This window comes from Sinohyriopsis cumingii, chromosome 6, assembly GCF_028554795.1.
Source record: "Sinohyriopsis cumingii isolate HCF-2022 chromosome 6, ASM2855479v2, whole genome shotgun sequence".
NCBI lineage: Eukaryota > Metazoa > Mollusca > Bivalvia > Unionida > Unionidae > Sinohyriopsis > Sinohyriopsis cumingii.
Genome location: NC_142966.1, coordinates 96,120,282 through 96,145,219, shown reverse-complemented (window position 1 = coordinate 96,145,219; position 24,938 = coordinate 96,120,282). Strand labels below are relative to the sequence as shown.

Below are 24,938 nucleotides of genomic sequence, written 5' to 3'. Positions count from 1 at the left end.
TTATGTAATTGTTTCAGGCATCAAGTTGTGGAGGAAAATTTCCGGGTTATTCCTGACTGTCGTCAATATTTGCAAAATTCAAGGACGTTTCATGGTCGAGAAAAAAATTAACATTTCTCCCCACTTTTTCCCCGATAACATGGGAACCCTGCAGATAATGGAATCTAGTATTTTAATACTAAACATGTTAAAATAAACTAATTATTGCTATCTTCATATAATGTGCATTGCTTAAGAAGGCCTCAAGGGAGAATAGTCCTTGACTAATGAGTAACCCTATATAAATAAATTATTTTTATTATGATTATTATTATTGTTATTATTATTATTATTATTATGTGCTGATATAACTGGGTCTGAAAGGTTAACTGATGAGTAATCCTTACTTGAGTAAATATGGTTATATATTTCTTCCACCTACACTATATGTACTTGTCATTTATTTATAAACAACCCTCCAGGCTGACAGTGATAAAGCAGAAAAAAAAAAAACCAGTAAACAGAGCTGATTATAAGAACCTCCTAGGTTTTGACAATCATTCAGACAATCATGAAATCATAACAATTCACGCAACAACAACAACAATAATATTATGCTAGTTTATCCTGCTTGATATTTGTTTCTTTCATTTAAATTCTGTTTATTTCATGTAGCATTTGCTTGTTTCATTCATGCTCTCTGCTTCTTCTGACATTTGTTTTGTTTGCACCTCATCTCTTTTATCTGACTACTGATATCATTATTTCAGATGCCATTATTTACTTTGGCATCTGATTGTGTCATCTCAGTTTTCTTTGATTTCTTTCACACTTGCCTGTTTTAGTTGTACCTCGCTTGATTTATTTGAGTTTTAATATTTTTATTTAAATACCATTATTTTGTTTGGCATTTGCTCGTTTCATTCATATTTTTTTGCTCCTTTGATATTTTCCTGTTTTGTGTGAGTATTGAAATACAGAAAATATAGATGCTTTGTACTGAAAAAGTCTGGCTTTATGTCACTGACTTTATTTAACACCTGGTCATTAAGTGACAAGAACTGTATCTTTTGGTCAGTTTTTAAGAAGACCAAAAATCAAACTTCACATTTAATTACAGCAGTCCAAAAATTGTTTGCTTCTATGTATGTGCCAAAATATTTCAGTACCTCCTTTGATTCCATTTTCAACATTTACGCTAAATGTTGGCAATAAATAACCTACTTAATCAATGTAGCAATACATAACTTATTGAATCAATGTAGCAATAAATAACTTACTTAATCAGCTCAATAAACTCTTTACATTCTCTAAGATTTTTATTTATTAAATATCACTAGAGAATTTATATGAACATTTAAAACATTACTGGAAAAATTACTGTGGTTATTACCTTTTAAAGCATTTTTAACTTTTGTTTAAAGTTTTCATGAGGGACAGTTTTGGAAGGGAGATTACTACTATCAAATGTAATAAATGATGACCTAAATTTGAGTAGCCTTCCTTGACACACAAAACTCGCATTCAAGGACAGTAGATCTGCTTTGTTACTAACTTTTGTAATCTTGTCAGTTAATTACTATTATCAGTATAACAAACTATATCTAGTAAAATAGAAAGGCTGCTATACCAAAAGCAAGGTTCAAAAAGGCATTTCTTCAGAAATTCAAGAAGTTTTCAAGGATAAACATTTTTTCAAGCACATGTAATTAACTCCTTTTAAACTATGGAAGGCTATTGATTATGGTGGTTTGAGTCACAAAATTCACAGTTTTGTAGTTCATTCTTAGGGGGGCCTCGAGTGGCCGAGTGGTCTAAAGCGCTCTCCATTACGGATCACTGCCATCTCACCTCTGTCTGCAGCAGTTCGAGTCTCAGATTCAGCCAATGTGGGTATGTGAGAAAGCTTCCCAGTAGCTTCTCGTGGGTTGGTGGTTCTTTCTGGGGGTTTTCCCAGGTTCTTCCTCCACCATTAATACTGGCCACCATGTATAGCCTATCGTGTACTGAAAAATGGCGTTAAACCCTACAACAACAACAACAACAACTTCATTCTTAGACATGAAGTTTGAGATACTTTTGTTGATCTTGGCATAACTGAATATATTGCAGCTGGGTCTAAGATATGTCTGTGTGTGTGTGTGTGTGTTTACCATGGGGGTTTAGTCTAAATTGCCTGAATTTCTAGCTCCTTGAATTTTTCATTATTAAGCAAAAATTATTTAAAATTCATTCATATTGTCCGTATCTTTCTTTTTGTGCTTTCCACTTTTGCCAACTTTCACCCATCAGTCTAACGTCAATTATCATTCAACACAACACTTCACTGTTTATTACTTGACCCTTCACATGTATGACACTTACAGCAATTGCAATACGGAAATATGCTTCCTGTGTCAAGTCATTTACAGAGCCATTTTATTAGCTTTAACGGCAGTTTCAGGTAGTTACAATCTCAAATGAGGCTGGGTACTATGGAACACATAAGCAACACAACTGGAAATTGTACTGATTATGCAAGTGACCAAGCAGGGAATACAGATTTCATAATGATCAGAATTCATAGTTTTTGTTAAAAACAGATCTTTACTTTCCCTTTATATTCATATCTGTAAATGTGTTTGTTTAGAAACTGAAGTGTTTTTCAAAGACTCCTGAGTATTTTCAAGCACTTTTCCTTCACTCATTGGTACCAACCTAATATCTAAGCACTTTTTAAATCCCCCCAAGCTTAAAGTTGAAAGGGTTTATTGTTAAATACATATGGTAAATATTTCTGGTAATAAATGTTGAAGCCATCTGAAACAGGCCTAATGGTCGACCTGGACCCAAAAGAAGGTATCTGTTTAATTGCTACAGAGGTGCCATGGGTTATGTGTGTTGTTTCTGACACTTTACAAAAAGAAATCATTTGTAACAGTTTGCTATCTTTTTTCTAGTTTTAAAATGATGCCCATCTTCGAGCCCTAGGCAGATATCTGTCACATATCAGAATATTAACTGAAAGGTCATAACCATATGCATAATGGAACAGTCAACAAGAGTAACATAAAATGGTAAATTATATGCCCACCCTGGGTTTAATAGGTCTCTAAGTAGATAATTAAACTTTGTGTGCATAAATGCTTTTCACACTTTAGTCAGTGACCTTGTCCTTTGACAATAAGCTTCTTTCTTATTCCAAATTTAATCCATCCACAAATTTGAGTCCTGGTCTGCGATGCAGAACTAATGTCATATTGCTAAAACCATTTTCCTTTTTTAAAATTCCATAGATCTTGGCTGTTTGATCTCAAAATAAAAAATGCTGCAGAATGTGCAAGCCAGCCACAAAGTTGGTACAGGTATCTGATACAGTATAGAAATATGTTATTGTGCCAAGCAATTATTACTCTTTCACTCTTGATCTTGGACCTTTTGACAACAACACTGATAGGATTCTTCCTTACCCTAAGTGTAAATCATGAATAAAGTATGATAACACCAAATGATGCAGAACTCATATTTTTGTATTCTAACTTTTTTTCTGAGTCATGATGACCTTGACCTTTAGGCTTTTGACCACAAAATTGATAATGTTCTTCCTTATCCCAAGTGCAAGTCGTCCGCAAAGTGTAGCACATAAAACTGAAATTGGTGGAGAACATGAGTTATTATGCATAAAAAAGGAAACAGAGAGAATGGCAGATGGACAATATAATATAATATACATCCACCTTAAGGTAGGTATGTAATAATGATGTCATTTCATCTTCAAAACTTTTCTACCCAAGATGCTTTGCAAATTTCTGACAGGGTTTGTAGTGATACATAACTGAATCAACCAGCACACTGTATAAACTGTTAATCATGGGAAAGTACTGGTACTGGGTAGTAGATAAATGTTTTAACAAGATGTATTGGGACCCATATCCACCATGAGATAACAGATTAAAGGCAAAAATACTGCAAAACTAAAATAACAGGATTACATGAAAATGATGAAGTCAAAAAGAGTAAAATCCTTAATACACTGTCCAACTCTTCCTGTACAAAGAAAAGAAGTTCAAGACTCTCTCAGCTGGACCTGGGACCCTTCATTAACTGCCTCAAATAGTCCACTCTTAGGACATGCAGAAGGCCTATTCTACATATCCCATCCAGCAAGGAAAAAAGTCAATTAAAATCCCCACTAGACTGGTTATGGCACCAGGCTTATTCTACATATCCCATCCAGCAAGGGCAAGTTAATTAAAATCCCAGGATAGACTGGTTATGGCACCAGGCCTATTCTACATATCCCATCCAGCAAAGGCAAGTTAATTAAAATCTCCAGTAGACTGGTTATGATACCAGGCTTATTCTACATATCCCATTCAGCAAGGGCAAGTTATTTAAAATCCCCAGTAGACTGGTTATAGCACCAGGCCTATTCTACATATCCCATCCAGCAATGGCAAGTTAATTAAAGTCTCCAGTAGACTGGTTATGGCACCAGGCCTATTCTACATATCCCATCCAGCAAGGGCAAGTTAATTAAAATCCCCAGTAGACTGGTTATGGCACCAGGCCTATTCTACATATCCCATCCAGCAAGGGCAAGTTAATTAAAATGTCCACTAGACTGGTTATGACACTAGGCTTATTCTACATATCCCATCCAGCAAGGGCAGGTTAATTAACATCCCCATCAGACTGATTATGACATCAGGCCTATAATACATGTCCCATCCAGCAAGGACATAAATTAATTAAATTCCCCACTTGACAGGAATATAACTGATTAACAAGACCTTTTGTTGGTAACCAACCCAGATTAATCTGATGGAGGTAGTCAAAATGGCATGGTTTCCGTTGTAAGTTTGGCATGTATATTCAAATAATGCTGCAATCTTGCCACAAGACCTTGTCAACTATATTCTTACCATGGTATTTAACTCTTCAGATGGGAAGGGGTCTAGGGCTGGTATTTGTAATTGCTTTTTACATGTCGTTTACCAATTCAAATGGTTACAAGCATCTTACCTTGGAAGTCTGGATCCATTGATTTCCATTTTTTTGAAAATGGGTGAGTATTGCGGCAGTTCCACAGAGTTCTGAAGCCAGTCTATCACATCTTCCACTGTCCAATTGCACACTGAAATACAGGAAAATTTCTCATTATTTGGTAATGTACCAGCAAACTTGCCACAAATAAGAAAATCTGGTTTATGTTCAGCAATTTGTGCCAATCACAGGATCACAAATTATGTAACTTTCATTGTGAAATAAAATAACCAAATTTTTGCAAAATTATGAGAAAAAATTGCAAAACAAAAGTACCTGAAATATAGAACAATTAATCATTAGAATAGTGCCATCACAAAATTTCCCAAGCTGTAAAACATACCGTTCCATTTTCCTAAGTTGAAGGATAAAAAAAACTTGTTTTTTTAAAAAAAAAATAAACTATAAATATTCTGCACAACTTACAATTATCTTAGTTATCCCTACCAAGCTCACTATCTAGGAATCGATGCAAAAATCTAGAATCGTATTTCTTGAACAGAAATGATCATTGACAGATGTGTCTCAAAATTGACATAAATGCAATATTTGATTGGATGGATCGACATTGTACATCTATCAATACCTGACTAAACAAATGCACAATACTGAAAACAACTTAATGAAAATTAATCATTTATTTTTCTTAAACTAACTCTTCCCTTACATCAATGACGAACACCTGAAGTGACAGTTTTCTTAAGTCTTAACACTCATCTAGTTGATCATAAAATACTTCATCCAGTAATTTGCTGGGATGCTGGACAAGTTGATGTTTAGGAAGGGGTGAAAACTATTGGAAAGGTTCAACAGTCACCGAGGGATGTATCCAAAACCAGCTTATAATTATGAAACAGTTCACTCATAAGAGCATAAATCAATTCTCTGAACTAGGAGACTGGGAGATTGACATTGAAAAGAATATCACTAAAAGTGGAAATGGATAATAATAGTCTTCTACAAAATACTGACATTATTTAGTTAGATCTAGACTGAGGCACAAGCTGTAAAGAGTCCGATGAAAAGTGTAACGCTATGTGCTGCTACCAAATTTATGTCAGGTATAAGCAATTAAAAAAATCAGAATATAATGTTATTGTTATTATAGGGTTTAACGCCATTTTTCAGCACAAGATATGTTACACATGGCGGCCAGTAAATATAGTGGAGAAAGAACCCAGGAAAACCCCAGAAAGAACCACTCTACCGGCAAGCTTCCTCACGTACCCACACTGGCCGAGCCTGAGACTAAAACCCAAGCTGATAGAGGTGAGATGGTAGTGATCTGTAATGGTGAGTACTTTAGACCACTCGGCCACTGGCACAATATAATTATAGGTTGCTAACTTACTATGTCCAGATGCAAGTGCTCATACGAAACTCTAAATACTGTGTCCAATAATTGTAATGCTGTGCACTGGGAGCCATAAAAGTGAACAGTGTTGTTAGACCACAAATAATACAGGTATGCTACAAAAGTCTTTGTGATAATGCTAAACAGTATTGTAACAGGTTTAAAATTAGTATAACAAAAAGGGTACACAATGAAGTGAAATGAATTATTGTATATGCAAGTCCAAATGGAAACACTGATCCAGATCTGCCACTACATAATGTGCCCACAGAATATACATACAGAGTATGTTGTTTATTCTACTAATTATTCCAAACAATTAGTCTAATTTCCATATTTTCTGGCCTATAACTCAAAACTTTTTGACCTGAAAGTCAGGTCTTTGTCTTATACTCTGAATCGACTTATATATGGATTATGTTATTGAAATTGCATCAACTTATATATGGATTATGGTAACTGGTAGGCAATTAAAATTGCTCTATAACTGGCATAATCGTAAACAGGTCACAGAGAAATTTAACAAGAATTTGTACTTCTGTCAATAAATTGTTTTAAACTAATATGACTGCATTTATATTTATAAGTTTTGTTATTATTTAGTTCGAATTCTGCATGTATTTTCTTATTTCTCAAACATGAAATAAAAGAAAACAATTACAGGTAAAAAATTCACCAGGCCGCATAGCACACTTACTGTCTATGCTCTATAGTGTATTGTACTTAAATTCAAAGCATATTGCTTGTCCCTAAAAAAGATACGAAATAATTTTGTTTTATTCATCCTTTTTAACCATTCCTTATTCTTCCTGATCACATTTTAGCAAATATACTGTTGGACACATGCGAGCGATTACAGTGTAGCTTTTTCATTGATATAAATGATCCTAAAAAGGGATGTAATCCATATTGAGCGTTCTATAATTATTTATAAAATTTATAAAATACTGTAGATTGTGCTTTTTACTGAATCCCCTAAATCATATGTTTATAACTGTATTTGACAAAGTTTCTCAAATAAATATGGTTTAAACTAAACTACCATATTTCATGTAATTTTTCTTACACAACAAAATAATTATTAATTTCAGTGTATGAAAAATTATACGTAAAGTAAATAATTATCATTTTGCGGTTCTGACCATATACGAAAAATAAACGGATCATACCTGAACAAATTCTACAGAACACACACTACTCGATAATGGTACAAACATACAAAGTAAAGGTTAATTTTCTGTCTCATTCTGCTCTCAACTCAAGAATCTAATTACAAAAAAATAAAAGTTACACCCAAAAAGATTTTTGTTGTTATTAGTGAACAAGAGAGAGAGAGAGAGAGAGAGAGAGAGAGGATTATATCTCTATGTGAAAGCTCATCTGCATATAGAGCATATACAGCTGTTATGCTGTGTAATGTTGGCAAAATGATAGTCCTACATGCAAGATGTATCACATGTTATTATGTTTTAGTGTGCACAAAAGTCAAAACATAGATATCAGTGTCGAGGTCTCACATGTTGGACTAGCAAATGATTAAGATGGTTTGAACATGTATTAGTTAAGGGTATTATTGGTAAATTGTATGCAACAATACGAGCCCACATTGTCAAGAAATTAAGTTCAACTTCTATTTTTACAGCAGCATATAATCTCATTATCAGATTGCAATAAAAATATAAAGAACTTGAAATCATGTTTTAGTTAATGCAAATGAGCGTGCACATGCATGTGTGTATGTGCATGTGTGAGAGAGACAGATGAAAACAAAATTGTCCATGTACAAGGCCATATTTATTCATTATTTATTTGTAACTTTTGCAAAGACAAAAAAGACTGTATTTTCAGTCACCTGACAATTGTGATAATCCTCATGTATTATGTCCTTACTAAATTCCATTATCAAAAAACCGCTAAATCAACAATTCCTTCTTGTTTTAATTATGATGTACATTGTCACAACCACATGGCAATGCTGTGTTATTTACATGGTAATTAAACATGCTTAGCGCTTTAGTTATTCCAGATGAAACCAGACTGAGGGCAAGAATCGACAGAATAGGTCAAATCAGTGAGGCTGCCAGTAGGGAAATGAGGCTTGCTATAAGGAAATGAAAATCTGTCAATGTGCTATTGAAGCCGTTGTCCATACAGAATTTGTTATAAGGACAAGTGATCATACACATTACTTGTTATTTGAACTCAACAATAAGGATAATAGAGGGGTATATCATTGAATAGATTCGCAATAAGATGTTAATTATATAAAAGTCAAAACAGAACAAACACTTAACAGATAGTATACCAGCATTATACCAATTAAATGAGATCCTTTACAATAACAGCATTATATCAATTCAATGAGATCCTTTACCATAACAGCATTATACCAATTCAATGAGATCCTTTACCATACCAGCATTATACCAATTCATTGAGATCCTTTAACATAACAGCACTATACCAATTCAATGAGATCCTTTAACATACCAGCATTATACCAATTCAATAAGATCATTTACCATACCAACATTATACCTATTCAATGAGATCCTTTACCATAACAGCATTATACCAATTTAATAAGATCATTTACCATACCAGAATTATAACAATTAAATGAGATCCTTTACTATAACAGCATTATGCCAATTAAATAAGATCATTTACCATACCAGAATAATATCAATTCAATGAGATCCTTTACTATAACAGCATTATACCAATTCAATAAGATCATTTACCATACCAGAATAATATCAATTCAATGAGATCCTTCAACATACCAGCATTATACCAATTCAATGAGATCCTTTACCATAACAACATTATACCAATTCAATGAGATCCTTTACCATAACAGCATTATACCAATTCAATGAGATCCTTTACCATACCAGCATTATACCAATTCAATGAGATCCTTTACCATACCAGCATTATTCCAATTCAATGAGATCCTTTACCATACCAGCATTATACCAATTCAATGAGATCCTTTACCATACCAGCATTATACCAATTCAATGAGATCCTTTACCATACCAGAATTATATCAATTCAATGAGATCCTTTAACTTACCAGCATTATACCAATTCATTGAGATCCTTTACCATAACAGCATTATACCAATTCAATGACATCCTTTACCATAACAGCATTATACCAATTCAATGAGATCCTTTACCATACCAGCATTATTCCAATTCAATGAGATCCTTTACCATACCAGCATTATACCAATTCAATAAGATCATTTACCATACAAGCATTATACCAATTCAATGAGATCCTTTACCATACCAAAATTATATCAATTCAATGAGATCCTTTAACTTACCAGCATTATACCAATTCAATGAGATCCTTTACCATAACAGCATTATACCAATTCAACGAGATCCTTTACCATACCAGCATTATACCAATTAAATGAGATCCTTTACCATAACAGCATTATACCAATTCAATGAGATCCTTTACCATACCAGAATTATAACAATTAAATGAGATCCTTTACCATACCAGCATTATACCAATTCAATGAGATCCTTTACCATACAAGAATTATATCAATTCAATGAGATCCTTTAACATACCAGTACCATACCAATTCAGTGTGATCCTTTACCATAACAGCATTATACCAATTCAACGAGATCCTTTACCATACCAGCATTATACAAATTCAATAAAATCATTTACCATACAAGCATTATAACAATTAAATGAGATCCTTTACCATGCCAGCATTATACGAATTCAATGACATCCTTTACCATACCAGCATTATACCAATTCAATGAGATCCTTTACCATAACAGCATTATACCAATTCAACGAGATCCTTTACCATACCAGCATTATACCAATTCAATAAGATCATTTACCATACAAGCATTATAACAATTAAATGAGATCCTTTACCATAACAGCATTATATGAATTCAGTGACATCCTTTACCATACCAGCATTATACCAATTCAATGAGATCCTTTACCATAACAGCATTATACCAATTCAATGAGATCCTTTACCATACCAGCTTTATACCAATTCAATAAGATCATTTACCATACCAGCATTATACCTATTGAATGAGATCCTTTATCATAACATCATTATACCAATTGAATAAGATCATTTACCATACCAGAATTATAACAATTAAATGAGATCCTTTACCATAACAGCATTATACCAATTCAATGACATCCTTTACCATACCAGCATTATACCAATTCAGTAAGATCATTTACCATACCAGCATTATTCCAATTCAATGAGATCCTTTATCATACCAGCATTATACCAATTCAATGAGATCCTTTACCATAACAGCATAATACCAATTCAATGAGATCCTTTACAATAACAGCATTATACCAATTCAATGACATCCTTTACCATAACAGCATTATACCAATTCATGGAGATCCTTTACCATAACAGCATTATACCAATTCAATGACATCCTTTACCATAACAGCATTATACCAATTCATGGAGATCCTTTACCATATCAGCATTATACCAATTCAATGAGATCCTTTATCATACCAGCATTATTCAAATTCAATGAGATCCTTTACCATACCAGCATTATACCAATTCAATGAGATCCTTTACCATAACAGCATTACACCAATTCAATGACATCCTTTACCATACCAGCATTATACCAATTCAATAAGAGCATTTACCATACCAGCATTATAACAATTAAATGAGATCGTTTATCATACCAGCATTATACCAATTCAATGAGATCCTTTATCATACCAGCATTATACCAATTCAACGAAACCCTTTACCATACCAGCATTATACCAATTCAATGAGATCCTTTACCATAACAGCATTATACCAATTCAACGAGATCCTTTACCGTACCAGCATTATACCAATTCAATGAGATCCTTTACCATAACAGCATTATACCAATTCAATGAGATCCTTTATATAAGAATTATAACAATTAAATGAGATCTTTTACCATACCAGCATTATACCAATTCAATGAGATCCTTTACCATACAAGAATTATATCAATTCAATGAGATCCTTTAACATACCAGCATTATACCAATTCAATGACATCCCTTACCATAACAGCATTATACCAATTCAACGAGATCCTTTACCATACCAGCATTATACCAATTCAATAAGATCATTTACCATACAAGCATTATAACAATTAAATGAGATCCTTTACCATACCAGCATTATACGAATTCAATGACATCCATTACCATACCAGCATTATACCAATTCAATGAGATCCTTTACGGTAACAGCATTATACCAATTCAATGAGATCCTTTACCATACCAGCATTATACCAATTCAATAAGATCATTTACCATACCAGCATTATACCTATTGAATGAGATCCTTTATCATAACATGATTATACCAATTCAATAAGATCATTTACCATACCAGAATTATAACAATTAAATGAGATCCTTTACCATAACAGCATTATACCAATTCAATGAGATCCTTTACCATACCAGCATTATACCAATTCAATAAGATCATATACCATACCAGCATTATTCCAATTCAATGACATCCTTTACCATACCAGTATTATACAAATTCAATGAGATCCTTTACCATAACAGCACTATACCAATTCAATGAGATCCTTTACCATAACAGCATTATACCAATTCAATGAGATCCTTTACAATAACAGCACTATACCTATTGAATGAGATCCTTTATCATAACATCATTATACCAATTCAATAAGATCATTTACCATACCAGAATTATAACAATTAAATGAGATCCTTTACCATAACAGCATTATACCAATTCAATGAGATCCTTTACCAAAACACCAGCATTATACCAATTCAATAAGATCATATACCATACCAGCATTATTCCAATTCAATCACATCCTTTACCATACCAGCATTATACCAATTCAATGAGATCCTTTACCATAACAGCATTATACCAATTCAATGAGATCCTTTATCAAACCAGCATTATTCCAATTCAATGAGATCCTTTACCATACCAGCATCATACCAATTCAATGAGATCCTTTACAATAACAGCAACATATCAATTCAATGACATCCTTTACCATACCAGCATTATACCAATTCAATGAGATCCTTTACCATACCATCATTATACCAATTCAATAAGAGCATTTACCATACCAGCATTATAACAATTAAATGAGATCCTTTATCATACCAGCATTATACCAATTCAATGAGATCCTTTATCATACCAGCATTATACCAATTCAATGAGATCCTTTATCATACCAGCATTATACCAATTCAATGAAACCCTTTACCATACCAGCATTCTACCAATTCAGTGAGACCCTTTACCAAACCAGCATTATACCAATTCAATGAGATCCTTTACCACACCAGCATTATACTAAAACATAGTGATCCATGACCAATTCACTGTTCAAATGATAGAACAAAACAAAAGATGCTTCAATATGCGAAGTAAATGAACAGTTTACATAATAATTATTAACATATAATGGATTTTGAAATCTACCTGCATGTGGACATTTTTGGAAACATAATTGCTTTAAGACTTCCAAGTCATATTACTTGTTGACGCCCAATAATAACATCAAGAAATCATAACTTGTTAAAGACCAATAATAACATCAAGAAATCATAACTTGCTAAGACCAATAATAACATCAAGAAATCATAACTTGTTAAAGACCAATAATAACATCAAGAAACCGTAACTTGTTAAAGACCAATAATAACATCAAGAAATAATAACTTGTTAAAGACCAATAATAACATCAAGAAATCATAACTTGTTAAAGACCAATAATAACATCAAGAAATCATAACTTGTTAAAGACCAATAATAACATCAAGAAATCATAACTTGTTGAAGACCAATAATAACATCAAGAAATCATAACTTGTTAAAGACCAATAATAACATCAAGAAATCATAACTTGTTAAAGACCAATAATAACATCAAGAAATCATAACTTGTTGAAGACCAATAATAACATCAAGAAATCATAACTTGCTAAGGCCAATAATAACATCAAGAAATCATAACTTGTTAAAGACCAATAATAACATCAAGAAATCATAACTTGTTAAAGACCAATAATAACATCAAGAAATCATAACTTGTTAAAGACCAATAATAACATCAAGAAATCATAACTTGTTGAAGACCAATAATAACATCAAGAAATCATAACTTGTTAAAGGCCAATAATAATATCAAGAAATCATAACTTGTTAAAGACCAATAATAACATCAAGAAATCATAACTTGTTAAAGGCCAATAATAACATCAAGAAATCATAACTTGTTAAAGACCAATAATAACATCAAGAAATCATAACTTGTTAAAGACCAATAATAACATCAAGAAATCATAACTTGCTAAGGCCAATAATAACATCAAGAAATCATAACTTGTTAAAGACCAATAATAACATCAAGAAATCATAACTTGTTAAAGACCAATAATAACATCAAGAAATCATAACTTGTTAAAGACCAATAATAATATCAAGAAATCATAACTTGTTAAAGACCAATAATAACATCAAGAAATCATAACTTGTTAAGGCCAATAATAACATCAAGAAATCATAACTTGCTATTAGACCAATAATAACATCAAGAAATCATAACTTGTTGAAGACCAATAATAATATCAAGAAATCATAACTTGTTAAAGACCAATAATAACATCAAGAAATCATAACTTGTTAAAGACCAATAATAACATCAAGAAATCATAACTTGCTATTAGACCAATAATAACATCAAGAAATCATAACTTGTTGAAGACCAATAAAAACATCAAGAAATCATAACTTGTTAAAGACCAATAATAACATCAAGAAATCATAACTTGTTAAAGGCCAATAATAACATCAAGAAACCGTAACTTGCTATTAGACCAATAATAACATCAAGAAATCATAACTTGTTAAAGACCAATAATAATATCAAGAAATCATAACTTGTTAAAGACCAATAATAACATCAAGAAATCATAACTTGTTAAGGCCAATAATAACATCAAGAAATCATAACTTGCTATTAGACCAATAATAACATCAAGAAATCATAACTTGTTGAAGACCAATAATAACATCAAGAAATCATAACTTGTTAAAGACCAATAATAACATCAAGAAATCATAACTTGTTAAAGGCCAATAATAACATCAAGAAATCATAACTTGTTAAAGGCCAATAATAACATCAAGAAATCATAACTTGTTAAAGACCAATAATAACATCAAGAAATCATAACTTCTTAAAGGCCAATAATAACATCAAGAAATCATAACTTGTTAAAGACCAATAATAACATCAAGAAATCATAACTTGTTAAAGGCCAATAATAACATCAAGAAATCATAACTTGCTATTAGACCAATAATAACATCAAGAAATCATAACTTGTTGAAGACCAATAATAACATCAAGAAATCATAACTTGTTAAAGACCAATAATAACATCAAGAAATCATAACTTGTTAAAGGCCAATAATAACATCAAGAAACCGTAACTTGCTATTAGACCAATAATAACATCAAGAAATCATAACTTGTTAAAGACCAATAATAATATCAAGAAATCATAACTTGTTAAAGACCAATAATAACATCAAGAAATCATAACTTGTTAAGGCCAATAATAACATCAAGAAATCATAACTTGCTATTAGACCAATAATAACATCAAGAAATCATAACTTGTTGAAGACCAATAATAACATCAAGAAATCATAACTTGTTAAAGACCAATAATAACATCAAGAAATCATAACTTGTTAAAGGCCAATAATAACATCAAGAAACCGTAACTTGCTATTAGACCAATAATAACATCAAGAAATAATAACTTGTTAAAGACCAATAATAACATCAAGAAACCGTAACTTGCTAAGGCCAATAATAACATCAAGAAATCATAACTTGTTAAAGACCAATAATAACATCAAGAAATCATAACTTGTTAAAGACCAATAATAACATCAAGAAATCATAACTTGTTAAAGACCAATAATAACATCAAGAAATCATAACTTGCTATTAGACCAATAATAACATCAAGAAATCATAACTTGTTGAAGACCAATAATAACATCAAGAAATCATAACTTGTTGAAGACCAATAATAACATCAAGAAATCATAACTTGTTAAAGACCAATAATAACATCAAGAAATCATAACTTGCTATTAGACCAATAATAACATCAAGAAATCATAACTTGTTGAAGACCAATAATAATATCAAGAAATCATAACTTGTTAAAGACCAATAATAACATCAAGAAACCGTAACTTGCTAAGGCCAATAATAACATCAAGAAATCATAACTTGTTAAAGACCAATAATAACATCAAGAAATCATAACTTGCTATTAGACCAATAATAACATCAAGAAATAATAACTTGTTAAAGACCAATAATAACATCAAGAAACCGTAACTTGCTAAGGCCAATAATAACATCAAGAAATCATAACTTGTTGAAGACCAATAATAATATCAAGAAATCATAACTTGTTAAAGACCAATAATAACATCAAGAAACGTAACTTGCTAAGGCCAATAATAACATCAAGAAATCATAACTTGTTAAGGCCAATAATAACATCAAGAAATCATAACTTGTTGAAGACCAATAATAATATCAAGAAATCATAACTTGTTGAAGACCAATAATAACATCAAGAAATCATAATTTGTTGAAGACCAATAATAACATCAAGAAATCATAACTAGTTGAAGACCAATAATAGTATCAAGAAATCATAACTTGCAAAGACCAATATTAATATCAAGAAATCATAACTTGTTAAAGACCAATAATAACATCAAGAAATCATAACTTGTTAAAGACCAATAATAACATCAAGAAATCATAACTTGTTGAAGACCAATAATAACATCAAGAAATCATAACTTGCTAAGACCAATAATAACATCAAGAAATCATAACTTGTTAAAGACCAATAATAACATCAAGAAATCATAACTTGTTAAAGACCAATAATAACATCAAGAAATCATAACTTGCTAAGACCAATAATAACATCAAGAAATCATAACTTGTTAAAGACCAATAATAACATCAAGAAATCATAACTTGTTGAAGACCAATAATAACATCAAGAAATCATAACTTGCTAAGACCAATAATAACATCAAGAAATCATAACTTGTTAAAGACCAATAATAACATCAAGAAATCATAACTTGTTAAAGGCCAATAATAACATCAAGAAATCATAACTTGTTAAAGACCAATAATAACATCAAGAAATCATAACTTGTTGAAGACCAATAATAACATCAAGAAATCATAACTTGCTAAGGCCAATAATAACATCAAGAAATCATAACTTGCTAAGACCAATAATAACATCAAGAAATCATAACTTGTTAAAGACCAATAATAATATCAAGAAATCATAACTTGTTGAAGACCAATAATAATATCAAGAAATCATAACTTGTTAAAGACCAATAATAACATCAAGAAATCATAACTTGTTAAAGACCAATAATAACATCAAGAAATCATAACTAGTTGAAGACCAATAATAATATCAAGAAATCATAACTTGCAAAGACCAATATTAATATCAAGAAATCATAACTTGTTAAAGACCAATAATAACATCAAGAAATCATAACTTGTTAAAGACCAATAATAACATCAAGAAATCATAACTTGTTGAAGACCAATAATAATGTCAAGAAATCATAACTTGCTAAGACCAATAATAACATCAAGAAATCATAACTTGTTAAAGACCAATAATAATATCAAGAAATCATAACTTGTTGAAGACCAATAATAACATCAAGAAATCATAACTTGTTAAAGACCAATAATAACGTCAAGAAATCATAACTTGCTACGACCAATAATAACATCAAGAAATCATAACTAGTTGAAGACCAATAATAACATCAAGAAATCATATTTTGTTAAAGACCAATAATAACATCAAGAAATCATAACTTGTTAAAGGCCAATAATAACATCAAGAAATCATAACTTGTTAAAGACCAATAATAACATCAAGAAATCATAACTTGTTGAAGACCAAAAATAACATCAAGAAATCATAACTTGCTAAAGACCAATAATAACGTCAAGAAATCATAACTAGTTGAAGACCAATAATAACATCAAGAAATCATATTTTGTTAAAGACCAATAATAACATCAAGAAATCATAACTTGTTAAAGGCCAATAATAACATCAAGAAATCATAACTTGTTAAAGACCAATAATAACATCAAGAAATCATAACTTGTTGAAGACCAAAAATAACATCAAGAAATCATAACTTGCTAAAGACCAATAATAACATCAAGAAATCATAACTTGTTAAAGACCAATAATAACATCAAGAAATCATAACTTGTTAAAGACCAATAATAACATCAAGAAATCATAACTTGCTAAGGCCAATAATAACATCAAGAAATCATAACTTGCTAAGGCCAATAATAACATCAAGAAATCATAACTTGTTAAAGGCCAATAATAACATCAAGAAATCATAACTTGTTAAAGACCAATAATAACATCAAGAAATCATAACTTGTTAAAGGCCAATAATAACATCAAGAAATCATAACTTGTTAAAGACCAATAATAACATCAAGAAATCATAACTTGTTAAAGACCAATAATAACATCAAGAAATCATAACTTGTTAAAGGCCAATAATAACATCAAGAAATCATAACTTGTTAAAGACCAATAATAACATCAAGAAATCATAACTTGTTAAAGACCAATAATAACATCAAGAAATCATAACTTGTTAAAGGCCAATAATAACATCAAGAAATCATAACTTGTTAAAGACCAATAATAACATCAAGAAATCATAACTTGTTAAAGACCAATAATAACATCAAGAAATCATAACTTGTTAAAGACCAATAATAACATCAAGAAATCATAACTTGTTAAAGGCCAATAATAATATCAAGAAATCATAACTTGTTAAAGGCCAATAGTAACATCAAGAAATCATAACTTATTAAAGACCAATAATAACATCAAGACAGTTGCATAAAATAGAAGCAACTACATGAATAATTCATTTCTTCCCAGCATGTAAACAAGGCAGAATTAATCCTTTTTGCTGGTAATATCCATAGTGTATGTTAATGGGGTCATGTAGGTGCAATTACTCATCTTAAATTAAATATTAGTTGTTGTTCTAAAATACAATACAAATATAAGTTTAACCAAAGTTTATTCAATCCTGATTAATGAATGCTCTGCATCTCAACTATCCTCAAGAAACTTCCAGACAATGTTTTGTTGTTGCTATGGATTTTTACAATGGTGGCCAGGTACTAAACTGAATCAAGATAACAGCATGTCAGGTTGACTCGTCACAATATAGGGTAGTACAATTTTTTCCCTCATCATGCATAGCTTTTATTGCAACATCACAACATGCAATAGTCAATCCAGTTTGTAATGGATCACACCTTTAGCTTGACCACACCAAAACTGTCCATTCCATATACTTTAACAATGAGTTTTTGCTGTACATGTTTGTCGAGGTGTGTAAATAATGACCTTCCAAAAGAATACGGATGTAATAGAATCCAAATAAAGTGACTATTCACCATTAAAGGTACTTATAATAAATTCTAAAAAATGTCACCCGTTACTGAAATAGTAGTGAATGCATACGTGACCTATATGACTTTTACTGTAAAAGAAATCTCCCGCTTTTTGGATTAAGACTTCTAGTTTAGTTTTTGACCTAATGTACTTAAGGAGATGCCAACCATAAAACCAATTTGGAACCAATAAAAATATATTTGACTGGACAAAAATATCAAATCTGATGGAAAGTGAAAGGGATCAATTCTCATTTCTGATTGGAACATCCGACCAGGTAATGATCTTTTGAATTCAGTAATAAACTGTGCTACTAACTATACATAGAGTGAATGCCTAATATTAACTGTTCTCATCTGGTACATGAAAGAATCTCTTCCATTTTGGTAATAACAGTGCACTATGTTGCTATAACCCAGATTTAAGTTTGTTTGTATTTATTTTTGAAACCACTTTGATCTGCATTTTCAAGTTTAAAACAAGAGTATCAGTTCAACAAAAGTTTTATATTGTCTTCATACATGTATAATTTCTCATGCCAATCTCATATACACATTTTTTAAAAAAACAACCTGCATTACACTATTTGTTGATATACAAACTTTGCACGGCAATACAATCTTAATGTTTTACATTTTTTAATTGGTTTTTTATCTGGAATTTTCCCTAAATTCTGTTTTGTAATAGTCTTTCTGCAAAAACAATTCAGTAGCTTTTAGTTTAATTTTCCTTGTGGATAAAATGTGAAGGACAGCTATTAGGCAGAAGGCATTAATCAATCTGTAACACAGGTATGCTAGCCATAAACATATAGTGTGCACAAGTCTGACACCTCACATGATCATTCAATCAATTTTAACATCCATAACTTATGCAAGTGACAAATCAACATTAGTGGTATCAACTATGCACATGGCAAAACTGTGTGTGTGTCCCCAGGCTTGTTACACAGTTTACATTATACAGTAATACCTCATGCATTCGCGTTTCTGGATTCGGAATTCACGGATTTGCGAAATTTTCATTGGTACCCTCTATGTACATGTTTTCTTTATTTTATTGCATTGTACCTTCGTTATATGACTTCTGTGACATATGAAGTTTACCTAGTTTACCTTCCTGACAATGACAAAGAAAACGTCAGTCATTAAGTTTACAGTCCCATTTGTTACTTGGTTTTACCTTACTGTCAGTGCAAAAGAAAACGGCAGCCAATGAATTAGTATAGGGGTAATATTAGTATACATGTACCATACTGTAAATGTGCCAGTGTGGCAAATACCCATTAGGCGATACTGTACTCTATTTTTACGTCAACCATTTATTTCTCTTTCTAAGGGTAATGTATTAAGCTAACTTTTAAATGAAATTAAAGTGCTTTGGGAGCATGATTTGGGTCATATTTAGAGTTTAAACCCTAGAAATAAGCATTTATTAGCATTTTTAGTGACTCGTACCAAACATTCGCGATTCCTCCTGATCCGCGACTGGTTCTGGAACCTAACCTCGCGAATGTTCGAGGTATTACTGTACTATTTTGTAGTCCTTATGCAATGATATAATTATTTTTAAAGTTACAACTAAATTTAGCAACCATATAAAAACCTAACGATCTCTCAAAATAGCTGAATGAATTTTTAACAAGCTTGGTAGAATTACACTTAGGGAGCATAATATATCAAGTTTGTGTCAAAGGTGACATTTCTAGCAAAGACATGGTTGGCTTCTGTAGAGGCCATGTTGAATTTTTTTTTTCTTGATTAAAAAAAGCAAACATCTCTACCCCCACCCCTAAATTTGATAGCTGAAACAATATATGCTGACTTCGTATACGATTACTTATGGCATTGATAGTACTCCTTTAACCAATTCAAGTAAGGTGCGAGTATGTGTGTATGTTTGTGTGCGTGTGTGTGTACTGCTATACTGTAACATAAGTGAGAACACACACCCACACACTGGTAACACATCTTGAAAATGGGACTTTTTCAGCATCCAGCTGTCAATTATCTTTAATAATTCCACTGATATGATTCAATGGTTTTAAACTTTATGTATCTCACAAGAAAGAGCGAAACCAGCAAGTTTTTTGTATAATTAACAAATATAATTTATTTCCCTAAGATACAATGTGAAAAACTAAAATAACTTACACATGTTGAATAAATTCCTATAATCATAAATGTTCTATCAATTCCAAAAGTAATATTATTCAGAACTAAATGTTAAATTATGTATATTTTAATCAAATAAAAACTGCTTTATTGCTACAATGAGAAAACTTTTCTTTCATCATTAAGCTTATTTAAATGGCAAAATTCTAGAGTTAACTAATTTCAAGGGTGAATTATATCAAAGTTCAGGCTTAGCCACAATTTCCCTCTTGTTTCATGGAGGTTTACAGATGTAATTATGTTATGTCAACGTGTACCCTATGGCAGTTTTGTATTGTTCACTCACTGTTCTTTATAGCATCATGTGGTATTCACAAATAAGTATCAAGATTCTCATTTAGACAGTTGATTTTTGTGACATCATCCATTTACAAGCAAAAGTAGAATTATACTGCTGTCATAACCAGCTTTCAGATTCAGGTGTAGATCCTCTTCCTGATAAATGATGGATTTTGTCTGAGATGTCAGTTTTAAAAATAAACTGTCTTTATTACAAAGGTGAATAGATTATGTTTGTGATTGGTACTTTCTGTTCATTTCGTTTTAAAATCGAACACTGATCAAGCTGTTTCAAATATGATGATTCAAAGCTACAGGCTAATGTGTTGGTTGTTGTTGTTGTAGTAGGGCTTAACGCCATTTTTCAGCACGCGATTGGCTATACATGGTGGCCAGTATTAATGGTGGAGGAAGAACCTGGGAAAACCCCAGAAAGAACCACCAACCCACGAGAAGCTACTGGCAAGCTTTCTCACATACCCACATTAGCCGAATCCGAGACTCGAACCCACGCAGACAGAGGTGAGATGGCAGTGATCCGTAACGGAGAGCGCTTTAGACCACTCGGCCACTCGGGGCCCCGCTAATGTGTTGGAATCATTTCACTAATTGTCATATAAATGGAAGGATTAGTATGTTTAGTCAACAGCTGTGATAATCTTTATTTCAAGAGATGTTCCTGGGTTGATTTAAAACTCAACCAAATCTATGCCAGTACAGTCAAATCTGTCTTATGCAGCCACTTCTGTAAAGTGGGAAAAATGACCATCAAAGACAGGTGACTGCTTAATAGAGGTTTATTTCTTCACAACTTTAGTTTGTGGGACTTTGAAAAAATATTTAAGACAAGTGGTTGTTTAATACAGGTAACCTTTAAGGCAGGTATGAATATATCAATACTTTTGAGAACTTTTTAATTAAGATAATGTATAGTGAATAAGATTATGTGTTATCGATAAAATTCTTTCAGCGAAACTGGCATCTGATAGCAAAACAGACAAAACTGGTATCTGACAGCAAAATCAACAAACTGACATACGGCAACTTCTCATATGTTTTGATGTATTAAAGCTTGCAATGAATATATAGTACATAAGAAAAAGGTATAATCTTCCATCTACATGCAATTTAGATCATTAGGAAAAATATATCAATTTGGGAACTTTATGACAATGTGCCACCTGGGAAAATCTGACCTTTTGTGGGAATGCAGTTTACATAGGATATTTTGACTCTTTACTTTCAGAACTCTACATGTTGCCTTTATTTGTCACTGTACAGATATTTATCAGACTTTTAACAACTTAACTTTTATTGTTTATGAAACATTACTTCCTGTTAACTTTAAATTTTTATCTTTCAATCTTTTATATTGTGGTTCTTCATGTTTATGTTTATTTGGAAGGGTCTAACTTCCGTAACTTTCATATGCAACTCTGAATAATTAGTTTAAGAACTTCACTTTTAATCAGCACAGTAGAGTCATTTCTGTGCTGACATGCTGTTAAACATTGTTACATATATACATAGATACATATCCAGTTATAAAACCATGTTTCATGATAAGCCCATCCCATTTTATGAACAACAACAAAACATCAGCAATTCTATAAAGATACATCTGTCTGTTACCTATCCCACCCGGACTTCTGAGAATTTTAATTAAGCAGGTCTGCACATAGAAGAAACCAATTTTTTGAATAAAATATGATTTTCCAATAATAATTGCCCAATCATTTGATCACAAATAAATTTAATCATACATAGCTTAAGAAAACATTACCAAAGTTTTAGGGTTGTTTCAGAAATAAAAATTTTAAAAAGTTACTGATTGCTGAAGCTAAATCAGACAATTATGTTTTTCTCCCTTGGATAGTGGAACTAGTGCAAAATCCCATATATCATCAGTTACTGCCCTTGGATAGTGGAACTAGTGCAAAATCCCATATATATTTAGTTTCTGTCCTTAAATAGTGGAACTTAAGTGTCAAATCTTATATCATCAGTTACTGCCCTTGGATAGTGGAACTAGTGCAAAATCCCATATATCTTTAGTTACTGTCCTTAAATAGTGGAACTTAAGTGTCAAATCTCATATCATCAGTTACTGCCCTTGGATAGTGGAACTAGTGCAAAATCCCATATATCTTTAGATACTGTCCTTAAATAGTGGAACTTAAGTGTCAAATCTCATATTATCAGTTACTGCCCTTGGATAGTGGAACTAGTGCAAAATCCCATATATCTTTAGATACTGTCCTTAAATAGTGGAACTTAAGTGTCAAATCTCATATCATCAGTTACTGCCCTTGGATAGTGGAACTAGTGCAAAATCCCATATATCATCAGTTACTGCCCTTGGATAGTGGAACTAGTGCAAAATCCCATATATCTTTAGATACTGTCCTTAAATAGTGGAACTTAAGTGTCAAATCTCATATCATCAGTTACTGCCCTTGGATAGTGGAACTAGTGCAAAATCCCATATATCATCAGTTACTGCCCTTGGATAGTGGAACTAGTGCAAAATCCCATATATCTTTAGTTACTGTCCTATTTAAGTGGAACTTAAGTTACAAATCTCATATCATTAGTTACTGCCCTTGGATAGTGAACTAGTGCAAAATCCCATATATCTTTAGTTACTGTCCTTAAATAGTGGAACTTAAGTGTCAAATCTCATATCATCAGTTACTGCCCTTGGATAGTGGAACTAGTGCAAAATCTCATATATCATTAGTTACTACCTGGAGTGAAGTTCAGAGTGAATGACAAAATATCATCCCTTACTTCTTTGAATGATAAGAACTAGGGATATCACCCTTGTGTGATTGACTCTCTCAGTTCAGATACCATTTAAATTCCCTAATGTGGTCTTGCAGATGCCTTTGGAGAAAAAGGATCCAAGGAAGAGAATAGTTTAAAGACACAAGATTGATTTCTTACAAGTTGGAGCCAGTCCCTAGAAATGAAATCAGGGACCAACATAAGAGAAACCAAACCAGTGTGGTGCAACTGCAGACAGTGCAAGTTAACCAATAAAGAATACATTTAAATGATTGTACATGCTTTGGCTACAGTACTGGGAAGCATGTCTTATATGAAAGTTAACTCAGAGGCTCTAGACAGCATTTCAAAGGATGCCTTGTTCAATGGTGTCAGAATCCACAAAAGGTTTCATTTCAGACAAAGGATCAATGCCTTTAGTCATGTCTGAGATTGTGGAATGGTACCACATGTACATGATTGTGACTGCACGGCTGTCTTTCTTTCTTCAGATATCATAGGAAGAAGATAGCTATTTTTGGTATTGAGGCTTTCAAGGAAGAGATGTTTCTCTGCGTGCACTTGACTGGATGAAACCTTTCCACATCCTCAAAGTGGTCTGAGCAATTCTGTCCACCACTTATTTGCAGAAATGTTTCTGTCTTAGGGCTTGCTTGATATATATGAG

The 24,938-nt window shown here is 31.9% G+C and overlaps 1 protein-coding gene across 4 annotated transcripts in view; it reads right to left on the bottom strand.

Moving 5' to 3' along the window:
- LOC149797492 (stromal interaction molecule 1-like) overlaps window positions 1-24,938 on the bottom strand; it is a 201,859-nt gene that overhangs the window by 105,764 nt on the left and 71,157 nt on the right. For all 4 annotated transcript variants that reach the window (XM_089962302.1, XM_089962303.1, XM_089962305.1 and 1 more), the window contains exon 4: window positions 4,984-5,095. In XM_089962302.1, coding sequence (XP_089818428.1) covers window positions 4,984-5,095 — 112 coding nt within the window. The remainder of the gene's footprint in view (window positions 1-4,983; window positions 5,096-24,938) is intronic.